The sequence below is a fragment of the Rhagoletis zephyria genome, unplaced genomic scaffold, assembly GCF_001687245.7.
Source record: "Rhagoletis zephyria isolate East Lansing unplaced genomic scaffold, Rhagoletis_zephyria_1.1 Rzeph_scaffold_14294, whole genome shotgun sequence".
Classification (NCBI taxonomy): Eukaryota; Metazoa; Arthropoda; class Insecta; order Diptera; family Tephritidae; genus Rhagoletis; species Rhagoletis zephyria.
The window spans coordinates 1-13,224 of NW_016171363.1; the positions used below are offsets into that span (position 1 = coordinate 1).

The following is a 13,224-nucleotide window of genomic DNA, read 5'->3' on the forward strand; positions in this document are numbered from 1 at the left end:
ATGTTATGTTGTGTTATGTAATGTTATGTTATGCTATGTTATGCTATCTCATGTTATGTTATGTTATGTCATGTTATGTCATGTTATGTTATGTCATGTTATGTCATGTTATGTTATGTTATGTTATGTTGTGTTATGTTGTGTTATGTTGTGTTATGTAATGTTATGTTATGCTATGTTATGCTATCTCATGTTATGTTATGTTATGTCATGTTATGTCAATATTATGTTATGTTATCTATGTTGTGTTATGTTGTGTTATGTTGTGTTATGTAATGTTATGTTATGCTATGTTATGTTATACCGTGCTAAGTCATATTATGTTATGTTATCTTATGTTATGTTATGTTGTGTTGTTTTGTGTTTAGTTGTGTTATGTGGTGTTGTTATGTTATTTTATGTTATATTCTGCTATGTTGTTCAACGCATTTCACCTCAATTCATACTCCTTTTATAATACCGGCTCAACTCAGCCCACCTCAGCTGCCCTTATTTTAAAAGGTTGAATTTCAACCGCTGGGCGAACACTAGTAATTTCAAATTGGCACAAAAAATTATTTTGTTATGGTTATTAACTAGGGCGATTGACTCGGTTTTCCCAAACCGGTTTCGACCGTTTTGTTTTTAAATCTTAATTTTTCGAATATAGAATAAATTGGATTTTTTTATGGAACAAACCTGGTTTTTTTCATTTCATATAAATCTTGACCTCTCAATAAAAGTTTTGAGTTTTTCGAAGTTTTCAAAGCATTCCACCAAAGAAAATTTTTTATGAGACATCTACTATACTCGGAGGTTTGCTATTGTCTGCCAAGGAGCGACGGCTATTTGAAAACCTTTTTTGTTGTTGCTGGGACCATAAACTTAACCAAATTGTTCTACTTTTGATGTAAAAAATGTTGAACTTATTTTGCTTTGCTCTTCTACAAATAAAATCTATCTTTACTGATAATAATTTGATTGTAATTTGGTCATGCCTTCTACCAACAAAAGAATTTTCACTACATAAAAACTATTTATTTTCTTAGATAATCTGCCTTATCCTGAGATTCCCCTGAAAAAAAATCACCCAAAAATTTGCCATCCGCCCATAGTAAAACCATGGATATCAAAAGTGAAAAGTGAACCGGTTCGGGGAAAATTAAACTCATGGTAAGGCTGAATATCAAAATCGGGAAACGGTTTTTTTCTAATTGCAATTTTTCGAATAACTCGAAACCTGCTTTCTGAAAAAAAAAAACCAAATAATCGAGCACCCCAGTATAAACTTGTTTAAGTCCATTTGTATATGCATCTTTTACTACAAAATTTATATAACAACGCAATATTTGGATTAATAAATCACTGACTCACAAACGATTCCAGCTTAAAATTAACTAACTGAAATTCATCGAAATTAGTCATTACTATTTGCTAAAGCTATGTACATACGTATGTATATATTTCTTAAATATCAGAATATCAGAGTACGTCGGCAGTGCAGCAACGCCATCTTAGGAGTAGCATTAAGAGCGCTAATAAAAATCAACAACTTTAATTTATTCCGAAAATTGTATGCTTTCTCACATTGACGACTTTGTGATTACAAAAATACTGTTATCTTCAACAACCTTCACGCACACACACACTCGTAACTAAGTCTGTGTGCTCACATCCCGTTGACGATATCTTCTATAGTTATACCAGGCTTCCAAGGCATACAGGCAAAAGGCGACATAACCGAAAAACTGCGAATGGTAAAAATGTGGTTTAAATATGTATGTAGACCTTTACAAATGTGCTTAAACTTTATGTAAACTCACCGCTGCTAAAGAGTATGTCACCAAAGTCAATGTCAACGCGGCAGACGACGCCACAAAACACGTTGCTGCCAGTGTGGCATGTAAATAGAACTCATACTTGGATGCATTGCAAAGATGGCGCCGACAATGGCGCATACCACAGAAATGCTCCACATAAACGATGGCACTACTAAGGCAAGCCAAAGCCATTACGCACATATAGATGAGGCCGCGCAAGTTGGTCAGTGGCGCTGAGCTGAGTAAGATGCATAAAATGCCACTCAGTGCAAACAGCTAAATAAAAGAAGAAAAAAATCAACAAAATAAATGAAATTAGATATGTATGTTGCTGAATCACAATTGCGCCGGGTGGCCTGCGCGCTTACCATACAGAGAAGTTTTGCCAAACCGGAAGTACTTCTGGCATAAAGGCGATCATAACCGGATGTGGAGAACATTTTGTGTATGTATGTGCTTTAGTGGCGTATATGGACACGAATATATGTATGTGTGTATGTGTGTATGTAAATGCAATTTGTTGTCAGTTCAATTCACTTCGCAAACACTTGCAATCGGCGTCTAATAGTTTTCTGTTGTTTACAGCCAGGCCACGTTACTCCCTGCTCCTCACACTCCTCGATTTGCTTATAATACTTTGAGATGCGCTTTTATGGAGTAATAACGTCAGAATATTTTACTCTTAACATCCAATTTTTATTTCTCGCTTTAATTTTTATGTATTTTAAGTAATATCAATCATTAGCCTTATCAACTTTGGAGAACTAAAATTTGACTAAAAATTGTGCCACTTTTATCTTCTGCACTTCACGACCGCGAAGAAAGCAGCATAGCCACTCGCCGCCACTTGTCTGCTCATTTGAAACGCTCTACGGCTACTGACCGGCAAAGTAGTATTACTCACTCAATTTTTGCTGATGACTCTTTGTTTTTTCCACATTCTCACATTAACATTTTTCTTCTTTTTTTTTTGTATACGCATGAATAAACTTTTGCCTATGTATGTATGTATGTCTGTTCATGAATTGTTCTTTTAATCGAACACAAAAAAAAATTGCGCTCTGTTTCACCGCTCACATAAATAATCACTTGCTAATGGGTTGAACATGAAGTTGTTTTTTTTTTTGTATTTGCGTTTGCTTATCCAAAAAAAAGAAATACTAAAAATTTCCAATTCTTTAATAAAGTGAAAGTTTCTTTTTAATAAACACTCATGCACATTTCATTGTTCTAAAATGGAAAGAAAAAACAATAAAAACCAAGTAAGAATATATGAACAAAGTTAGTAGAGTGTATCAGTGTACCCTGCAGGAAATGTGTCTAACTATACGGTAACTTGAAGCTGGTTAGGTAGGAAAGCTAACTAAATTTCCATGGCGATGGCCACGAAACAGTCAAGGGGTTACCTAACTTGTAACTAACTACTTTTGGACATGAAATAACAGTTGGAAAATCGATATATATTTTTAATCTTTTTTTTTTAATTATTTACTTTATTTAACATTACATATTTGTTCTAATATTAATTAAATTAACTAATTAATATTCTGCTGTAGGAGGTCCCATATTCGAAGTCCGTCAGACATAACCTCAAAATTATAATATAAAATTTCAATCTTCGAGAAAAAGTGCATTGAAAGTAAGTATTTAAATAGAAACTTCCTTAAAGAAAACAATCACCCGACTACATCTGCATGACTCCTGCATTACTTTTCAACTAGTTCCAAAGTTAGCTTTTTGTAGTTAACTTTAAGTTGTATACATACTTTATAGGAATCCCGCAAAAAATCTAACTGCAAGTGGATTATTTTTTTATCAATTGATAATTCTTTTCTGCAGGGTATCTACTCACATACATACATACATTCATACATACATACATATGTGTGTACGCATACGATTACTTTGTACAACATTTATTAACAATGCTTACTTTCACGCATACCGCTATTGTTGCTTATCATCTATTGCACAGCACAATCATTACAAAACGCTTAAGTGCCTCTCATTAAAATCGCTCCATCTCTCGCAGTTCTCCCAAAACTCATACTCTCTTCGCTAACAACACTTGACTAAATGTCGATTAAATTTATTGAATTTAATGCTCACCGTGGTGCTGCCAGCTGGAAATTTTGCAACAAATACGATATCTAGTGTTTACAAAATGGCCAGATAAAAATGATAGAGAATAAAATACTTACATAAAACAACAACATTTTGATATATGAGGATAATGGCTTTATTTTGAAGCTACTTTTATGGCAATAAATATGTAGTAACACATCATTCAAATTATCGTCTCGTCTTCGCTGGCGGTTCTTCAAGCTGTCGGACAGTGGGAAATGTCGGGAAAACCGTGCATCGCCTGATTCCCTCTAGGCATTCAATATCAAAAAAATTTTAATGCCAAATTTGGGCATTAAATATTCTGGCAACCTTAACTCGCATTATCGGTGCACTCTTATACAAAATATTCGTATGTATCCATACAAGAATATATACAAAGCTATACATATTTGCGCTCATACTTAACATTTAACATATGGGCTTTTTGTTTCTTAATTGTTATAAACAAATACTTGAACATTTGTATGTACATTTGGATATGTGCAAGTATTTACATTTTATCATTTCGGTTGTTCAAGATATTTATCTTTAAAATAAGTATTTTGTTCTACTTTTGTTATTTTTTAATAAACAAGATTATTTTCGTGTATTGTTTTCTTATATTAGAGCTGATAAAATTCAGTTTTGAACACACATAAAATTTAAGATATTTTTTTAATTTTCTAAAAGATTTATTAATAGAATTTAGCATCCATAGTAACTAATTTAAGTGAATGTACATTCGGAGTTAATCATAAAGATAAAAATCACTTGCATACTTGTATTGCTTGGAAATATTTGATAAAAACTGCATTTTTAATTAACCGTTAACTTTCATCCTGGCAACGGAAGCACCCTCGGGACAATAAACGACGTATCTGCTGTAAAACCGCATTTCTCTCCAAACTTTTCTAAGAAGTATTAGCTTGCAATACAACTCGCCTGTTCTCCCTAGAAATGCCAAGCTGTTTTTGTCTATACGATCCATCGAAATTGTCAGCTTATATTGGATGCGAGTGACATAAACAAATTAACAAAAAATTCCGAAAGCCCAATTTGTGATTAAAATGGCTATTTTTGTATGATTACTTTTAAAAATCAAAGTTTTAAGTATCATCTTGATGAATGTAATAAGAGTCCACGTATTGATCCATTCTACCAAATTACTTTAAAATACTTGACAATGCATGCATTGAAAACGTACTATACATACGGTGACCATTCCGTACCGATTTTGGCGGGACAGTACCGATTTTGAGAAAATTGTCCCGCTGAATATTTTTTAAAAGCCGGGACGTATAAATGTGCCGATTCAGCGGTTTCTTTATTAATTTAAAAAGAGTTTCCCTGTACTCTGCCCCAAAAACAATTTTTTTAAGTAGCTTGGACTTACCATTGATTTTTGTTTTTTTTTTTTTTTTTTTGAAGGTATTGCTCATTTTCTCCATACAAAAAAATTGTCGAACATACTTTGCATGGAAGAAAATGCGCGAACACAAAAATTGCCCTTGCACTTTGAATTTAATAGGCATTCTCAAAACTATTCTAAAAAATCCCCTTAAAATGTTTAAAATTTTTGTCAGCATTTGTTAAAATTCAAAGCATTGAAATTTTGATTTACATAGTTTTTTTAGATAGTGAGCTATATTTTCAAAAAAAAAATTATAAAAATTTTGTAAACAAAGAAAAGTAGCTAAAACTTGTCAAGATGCCTCTTCCCTATTGACATTCTTGCCACCGTATATATTTATATTGTGTATACATTTTTGTTTTTCTCTTGGTTTTGTTTTAAATAAAACTGTATTAAAAGATGTTCTGTCTTTTTATTCTAACAACAAAATTGTGTGTTCAGTTTCGATGCATTACAAATGTCCCAGATTTTCGTCCACAGAAATCTGGTCACCGTAACTATACAGTACAGTACAGTACAGGACAGCAACCGATAGGTGTACTCGTGAGAAAGCTAGGGTTTGGTGTAACTAACTGTATCAACGAATTGTGTGGTAAGTTAGAGACACTCAAACTACACCTACTCATTGCTAAAGAACAGTAGACGAGAGGCGACAGATATGTTTGATTTTTCCGAAAACTATTATTATGTGGTTCAAGATGCATCACAATCTTTTCATTTCATTTTAGTCAAACCGATCGCTTTATTCCAGAAATTTAAAAGAATACTCCAAAAAAAACTTACATATACATATTTGTGTATAACTTATGATGCTAAATAACATTTTAAAAACACATTCCAAATTGCCAATTTAATTAGTCACAAAACTGATTTTGGTACTGGAGCTAAATGGAACTACAGTGCAACTAAATATAGAAAAATGGTTACGACGGAAGTGAGTTTTTTGACTCTTTATTCAGCTAGGCAAAAAAAAAATACTCTAAAAATATTCAGATTTTTGCCTTTACTCAAGTTTATTACGACAAAATGTGACGAAAGCTTAACAAAAGGTTTGACTCCGGATCAACAAAACCGGGAAAACTAAAAAGCTATTCCTTTTAGATTTCCAATAAGCGAGAAGTCATCATTAAAAGATTTTCAAATTCACTCGAAGTGAACAAATTTTATTGGGAAACAACTATTAGTTAGTGCTCAACAATCCAATGTGATTCTCCAATTGGTCTTTAATATATCATTTAAATACTAAAAATATAACAGTAAAATAATTTCCACCTTTTTTATTGAAACGACACAGATAAGTTTGAATATTTTTTTTTTTTTTTACTCCTTTTATAATAGTTAAATAAATATCGCATTACAATAAATCACTTTAAAATTAAGGGGCTTTAATATTACCCTTTCTACTTTGACTCTTTGTTACTAATTTTTATTTACTTTTTCTCTTCGTATAGGTTATAATATAGTTGGTTTTCCACTTAATATTACATATTTAAAATTTCATTTCTCTGATACTTTTTATGTACATTTTTACGCGTCGATTTTATTCTTTCGTATGCACATGCTTTGCCAATGCTGCCACTTATGCGGTTTTGAACATAATTTAAAAGCAGTGCTGTCATGTCTGAAGAAATTCTTTTTCTCAAGCTCATCGCAATTTTTAGTTCAAGGTTAGAGCTAAGTTGGATATCAGCTTAAGAACTATGAATTTTTCCAATATTAGTGAAATATATATATTTTTTTTTTTGGGGTTTGTTGGGTCATGGTAAATATTTTACACATTAGCAACCATTTCATCCTAGAAAACTTTGTTTGTTTAAAAACGGTTCTGACCAGAGCGCGGAGTTCGCCCTATATATTCATGCCTATCTACTTCTTGTATGAAAGGATTTTATTTTGCTCTGAAATTTTGTGGTTCCCTTCTGCTTGAGCTGTAAAAAAAAAACATTATTTGTAACTGTATACATATGTGAGTATGTACGTAAGTATGTATATATATATGTATATTTATTGAGTAAATACGTAGCTATCTACTTACTTCTTGTTCGCTTTGTTCTCGCCACGTACGTTTTATGAATAATGCTATGTCGTGAAATTGTAATCGGTTAACTTGGATAAATCGCGCAACAGCTGCGCTGAAAACTAAAATTAAACCAACAATGGCGGTGATATTGTAAGATGCCAAGCTTTTGCTACACCATTGCTGCTTACTTAGCCAAATGCAGCAGCTGCCAAGGCATCCAGTGAACTGTAATTAAAATATTTAGAAAAAGATCTAAGTATGTAGGTGAGACTAAGTAAGCATTGTAAATTTAGGTACTTAAGCAATATTCGTTAGGTAAGAGAGATCGGTCAAACGCCACCTGGAAATTTTTTCTTTTTCTTTCAAAGGGGTACTTCAAATATTTCCGTACTATAGGATGTCTGGAGTCCCAACTGTTCACTATACAGTGGGCAGAGAACACTCAGCTGCAAGCATATGATAGCCATCTCATAAAATTGTTTCTCTCCATGAGAGGGGGACGCTAAGCTCCTAGGTACTTAGTGGGCGAACAGTACACTTTTATGTAAGTTGGCTCTTACCAATTAAAACATTTGCAGGAGATGTGTCTGTACTGTCCTTAGCGGACTGCGGCTTACGTCTTCTGGGAGTAGAGTTTCTTAAGCTCATCTCCGAAACTAATTTTATCAAATTATTTCAGTTTGCAAAGAGATCTGCCATGCTATGGACATGAATGTCTAACCTACTCAACTAAAAAAAACCAGACACACGTTCGTTTAGAGTAAAGAATATTTCAGGCGGAGTTTCTGCGGAGATCCCCATACAAATTTGTATGGAAGAAAGCTTTTTGGTACACAATGTAAAACATTTTCTTTGACAGATCCTAAGCTGGTCTCAGTGCAGTTGAAGAGTTCTTATATGTACTAATCATAGTTAGCTCTTTTATCACATTTTTAACACAACATACATATTTTACATTAATAGAATAAAAAAATAGATATTTTTTACCAGACTTAAGAGTTTGAGAAAATCACAAATAAAATGAATCACCCGACTAGTAATCAACGGTTTAGTAGCGCGCTGGCAGTCCGGTGACTTTGCTGCAGTTGAGTCTGTAGCTGGAGCCATAGTTAATGTTGAACTTAAGCAACTTAACAAAAACGCTTTTGTTTTAAGGTGCATTTAGAAATTTTATAAAATGTTGGAAGTGATTGTTTAGTTAAGTGAATAGCAGCACATTGTGTGAATACAAGCAATGCTGCGGTTTTTTTTTATGGGAAATTCACAAAACAACTAAACTCGCTTATCAAAGGTGTACGTGTTTGTTGTATGCATGTACTTATAATGAACATACATACATATATACATATGTATAGTATATAGTTGAAACTGGATAATAAGACTAAGAGTATTGTGGATTTTTAAATTCTGGAACACTAAGGGCCGTTTTCTGAAGTAACCTTTAACTTTAAAGCTCACTTTATATTTAAAGTTTGGATTAAAAAAATAAAGCTTTGTCTTAAGCTAAGCATTTCGGTTTTTAACATATGTATGTATGTTTATTGGTTGTAAACCATTTTAAAGCCGATAATAAAGTGCTTTCCTTTAGAAACAATCGCATTTGCATTTAAACCTCAAAATATAAAGTGAGCTTTAAACTTACAGGTTACTTGAGAAAACGGTCCTAAGTACTAATAATGGCGGTTTCTTTTCTACGAAAAATGCTGCCTTCTCATTGCCATCTTCTAACGGTTTGCGTGAAGCTGGAAGCAGTTATCGGACTACAAAAAAATTCTGTGTGGTAGAATCTAGAAAAAAAATGTGGTAGGTTTCAAATAAATGTGGTAGATCTCAGTTTTGGGATAGTTTATTATTTTTTTACTTTGATATTTTTGAAACGTGCATTTTAGATTTTTATTGACATATTTTTTTTTTAATTGAACAAACTATTTTTCGCTGATTTGAAAATAAAATCAAAAGTTCAAGCTATCTAGTCTGGACTGTATTTACATATGTAATCATATATATGTATGTACATGTGTGCAGCTACAGAAATGGTTATTCTTATGTATACACTGGCAACCTTTTGTGGATTTTTCATTATATTATTTAACAAATGGGTGTTTCTATGAAAATGTAAATCAAAAATGCAAGTAAATCGGTTTAAATGACTTCTTGACTTTAAATTTCGTATTCAGATGTCGTAAAAAGTTTATGTGGAGAGAACTCAAATAAAATTAAATAAAAAAATTAATTATATATGCATTATTAGTAAAAATATTGTTAATTCAAATTAAAACCAACAACAAGTTGCTTCTGATTTAATACGAATTGGTGGTAGAGGTCCGTAATTTGACTTTATTTAAAGGATGTTTACATATACATATACTCTGAAACTACTTCGGTTTTTGTCACTTCCGTTATGACCTTCTTTTCATCGATTTTTCCGACACCCGCAACTTTTTTGGTGATGCACTCTAATGTGCATACGTATGTATGTATACACTTGCGGGCATGGGAGAATCTTCACATTAACCTCGTGTTCGATTTTAAAGAAACGAGGTGAAAACTAAGCGATAAGTGTCAATATTAATAAAACAAAAAGCTCTACGATTTCAACATGAGATGAACTGATTTCATTGAAACATTTGAAAAATATGATCTTAAAAACAAAAAAGCTTTTTACTGCCATAGCCGAGTTAGTAGAGATGTCGACTGTTATTCTGTGAGTCGCAGGTTCAAAGACCGACACATGCAGCAATTCATTGATAGGGAAAATGTTTTCTGATATAAAAAACTTTTGGATTTTTAAACGAAATTTCATTTTCATAGTCGTCGATAGTATTTTCAATATTGGCTGCGTTTCTTTATACATTCCGGATAATCCCATTTCACAGCCGGAATAAACAGAATACGTTTGAAATATACGTCAACATATCATCAGTAACGTTCTAAAGAATAAATAAACAAAAAAGTTTATTACAAACGTTCAGAACGAATAAAGAAATGCAGCCATTAATAATTTATCAGGAAAAGTGCTCTAGATTTCTGTGCTAGAATCCAAAATCTTGATAAATATTTAAAAAAAAAAAACACAATACAAATTATAAAAATGTTGAATTACTCAAACGCACAGAATCGGGCTGTAAATATCTACTACTTGGGATTTACTCTTAGAAAGAAAGAGCGTGGTGAACTGAAAGGGAATATAAATACACGTAGCATGTTTCAATTATCTTGGTTTTTTTTTTTTNAATAAATAAACATAAGTGGCACACAATATCACTTTGAAATGGCGTGCTATAGATATGACCGATACTGTAGGTATATACATACATCAAACGGTTGGGGCGAGCAAAGACGCTACTTACAAAGGATACAAAGAGGTTAATGGGATTTAGTGAGCTGAAATTATAAATAAACCCGCGGTAAGAACACCACTGAGAAGCACGCCAGACATCTACTCTTCCCTCAGCTACCTAAGAACTGAATTAGACATGTTCATGTGACATCGCAGGCGAAACACTGTGGACAGCTGAGATCATGTTTCGCTCTTACAACGCAAAAATCACCAACTATATTCCAGTACTTCAAAGGCTGGATTGTATGATACTATTTAAGTGAAGGAATGCAAGAAGTAGCAAATTGCTTATTCTTCTTCTTCTTATCTGGCGCTCGAAACAAATGCATTATGACTAAAGTTTAATCATAGGCACAAATTTCGTTGAATAAAATTCATTTAGAGTTTGGGAAAAAACTTTTAAATTTAAATTTAAATTTTAAAACTGATAGAACATTTCCAACTACCCAATATTTAATTTTTTTTTAGAAGAAGTTAAATAAATTTTTTTTTTTGTTATTATCGTAATTATTAAAACTTGTATTTTTATGCTATTTGTTATTTATTTTTATTTTTATTTTTCTTTTCTAATGCTACTCATAAGTTTTATAACTTTTTTTATTAGGATCCCCTTATCAAATAAATCAAATCAAATTCCACACATTCTTGGAGCATTACTGTCTTCCTCCTCACATATTAGAACTGGAAATACTCTGTACCATTTTGTTTGTAAATAAACAAAATGTGTTTGTAACTCTAAGAAAGTGTCAGAATTGGTTTCTTCTCAAACACCACTGTGTAGTTTTCGCATGTGCTTGATTAATTCCAAATTCTGTTCCAAAGTTTGTGTAATTACTATGAAAAACTTATAGATATTTAATCAGCTCTACGCTTTGCATATTCGTCTTTAGAATTTATAAAAGTTTTTTAATTTATTTTCGTTAACTTTCATTTGCTAACACATATTCCGAAGACAAATTTAGTCATTTTATAAAATTCAATATAAATAAGAAAATTACTGAAACCTTGCATGGTTTTCTGACTGAACTTGCTATATTAGAAGCTTCTACTTTAATTAAATATCTTCTTAATTATTAGTTATTGCCCGCATATATTTTAGTTTAAGAAAGCAAGTAAAAAAAATAAAGTCATTCTTCTATATGGATCAATGAATGAATTTTGTGGTCCAAACTTTTCTTTTATTTATATTAAAGTTCTGCCAAAAGAAAAAAAAATAGTGTTTGGAAGTGTCGATACCAAAAGTACTAAAAATTCGATTCTCAAAAGGATCGACAGTACCCGATTTTTTGAATTATCGATACTTAGTACCGCAAACTACTCAGTACTCCCAAAAGAACTCGAAAGTACTCAAAACTTAAGTACTCGAGTACTCGAAAGTACTCAATACTCAATAATACTAATATGTTTCATTCATCACTTTAATACATACATACAGGATTTATTCACAGTACTCAGTATTAAGTGTCGAATAGATAATTACATTTACCGGTATTCAGAAATGCATGTTATAAATTTCAAGCTTCAATAATTTTTAAACACAATACTTGCACATATTTGCACTGCTTGTGAGATTTCTACACTTCGCATAATTTTACCTACATGTGTATATTTAAAGAAAGTACTCAGTACTCTCAAAACTACCCCATCCCTAAAAGTATTGATACCAAAGAACTCGATTGCTGGTCTAAAAGTTAAAGTTAGTAAATTTGATATATACAACCTTTTTTATTTTATCAAACTCTTTATGTGGAGGTATCTCGAAAACTTCATGTCGTACAAAAAAAAAATTTTTGAATTTTCGAACTCAGCGACTGATTTTACATAGCAATTGGATGGTTTAGTTCTTGAGTACAAAAAAAAAAAATCATTTATTATTTATAAACCAGTGTAGTCAGTATTTCGTAATCAAAAGTAAAGCATGATGGCTTTTTGTTAACTTATCGAATGAAAATGTAGCATCTCGCATTCATTCTGAGAATGAATCCGCCTTTTTATTTGCATAACGCCATTTTCTTTATGCAGCAATTAATTAAGTCAGCATATTAATTAATATGAACCACAAATGTGCAATCATGCAGCCGCACATTTTTTTGTATTTTTTTTTCATAAAATTTTAAACGAAGCCATGGCACCAATTTGTTCAGTCGCTCGTAAAAGCACTTGCATACATATTTTCAGAAAATATTCGCAGTTCGAATATAATAGTAAATGATGAAATCCGGCAAAAAGCATAAACTATGGCTCCACAAAACAAATAATGACCAATTAATATCGGGTTAATGAAACAAAATTTATTACAATTCAAGGAGTCCTTATTTTTGCATCAATGACTGATTGTGTTGTAGTTAATACAGGCAGCAGCGCAGGTAGTGGAAATGGCGGTTGTGGTCGTGTGAAAGCAATAATAAACTCAAACAATGCGTACTAAAAGCGATAATCAAAGTAACACTTGAAAGATGGAATTGCAATTAACCACAAGACATTTAATAGAATAAAATCAAAAATGCTCGAAACTTGGCGCCGCCAATTAATGACCTACAATTATGCG

At 32.0% G+C, this 13,224-nt stretch overlaps 2 protein-coding genes across 2 annotated transcripts; both read right to left on the reverse strand.

Moving 5' to 3' along the window:
• Nucleotides 1-1,263: 1,263 nt before the first annotated feature.
• LOC108378523 (uncharacterized) lies at nt 1,264-2,684 on the reverse strand. The gene is made up of 3 exons (XM_017634815.1): nt 2,168-2,684; nt 1,803-2,075; nt 1,264-1,727 (listed from the first exon to the last, which is right to left on the reverse strand). The coding sequence occupies exons 1-3, from the start codon at nt 2,237-2,239 to the stop codon at nt 1,635-1,637; spliced, it is 438 nt and encodes a 145-aa protein (XP_017490304.1). The 5' UTR covers nt 2,240-2,684; the 3' UTR covers nt 1,264-1,634.
• A 4,494-nt stretch (nt 2,685-7,178) lies between these two features.
• Nucleotides 7,179-8,443, reverse strand: LOC108378522 (uncharacterized). The gene is made up of 3 exons (XM_017634814.1): nt 8,324-8,443; nt 7,352-7,561; nt 7,179-7,244 (listed from the first exon to the last, which is right to left on the reverse strand). The coding sequence occupies exons 1-3, from the start codon at nt 8,441-8,443 to the stop codon at nt 7,179-7,181; spliced, it is 396 nt and encodes a 131-aa protein (XP_017490303.1).
• Nucleotides 8,444-13,224: the final 4,781 nt, after the last annotated feature.

Coding starts and splice junctions, on each gene's coding strand:
- LOC108378523 (XM_017634815.1), bottom strand. CDS start 2,239: ATGTTCTCCACATCCGGTTATGATCGCCTTTATGCCAGAAGTACTTCC. Junction 2,076..2,167: donor TGGCAAAACTTCTCTGTATG/GTAAGCGCGCAG, acceptor TCTTTTATTTAG/CTGTTTGCACTGAGTGGCAT. Junction 1,728..1,802: donor TGACATACTCTTTAGCAGCG/GTGAGTTTACAT, acceptor TACCATTCGCAG/TTTTTCGGTTATGTCGCCTT.
- LOC108378522 (XM_017634814.1), bottom strand. CDS start 8,443: ATGGCTCCAGCTACAGACTCAACTGCAGCAAAGTCACCGGACTGCCAG. Junction 7,562..8,323: donor TTCTCAAACTCTTAAGTCTG/GTAAAAAATATC, acceptor TTTTAATTACAG/TTCACTGGATGCCTTGGCAG. Junction 7,245..7,351: donor GAGAACAAAGCGAACAAGAA/GTAAGTAGATAG, acceptor TTTTTTTTACAG/CTCAAGCAGAAGGGAACCAC.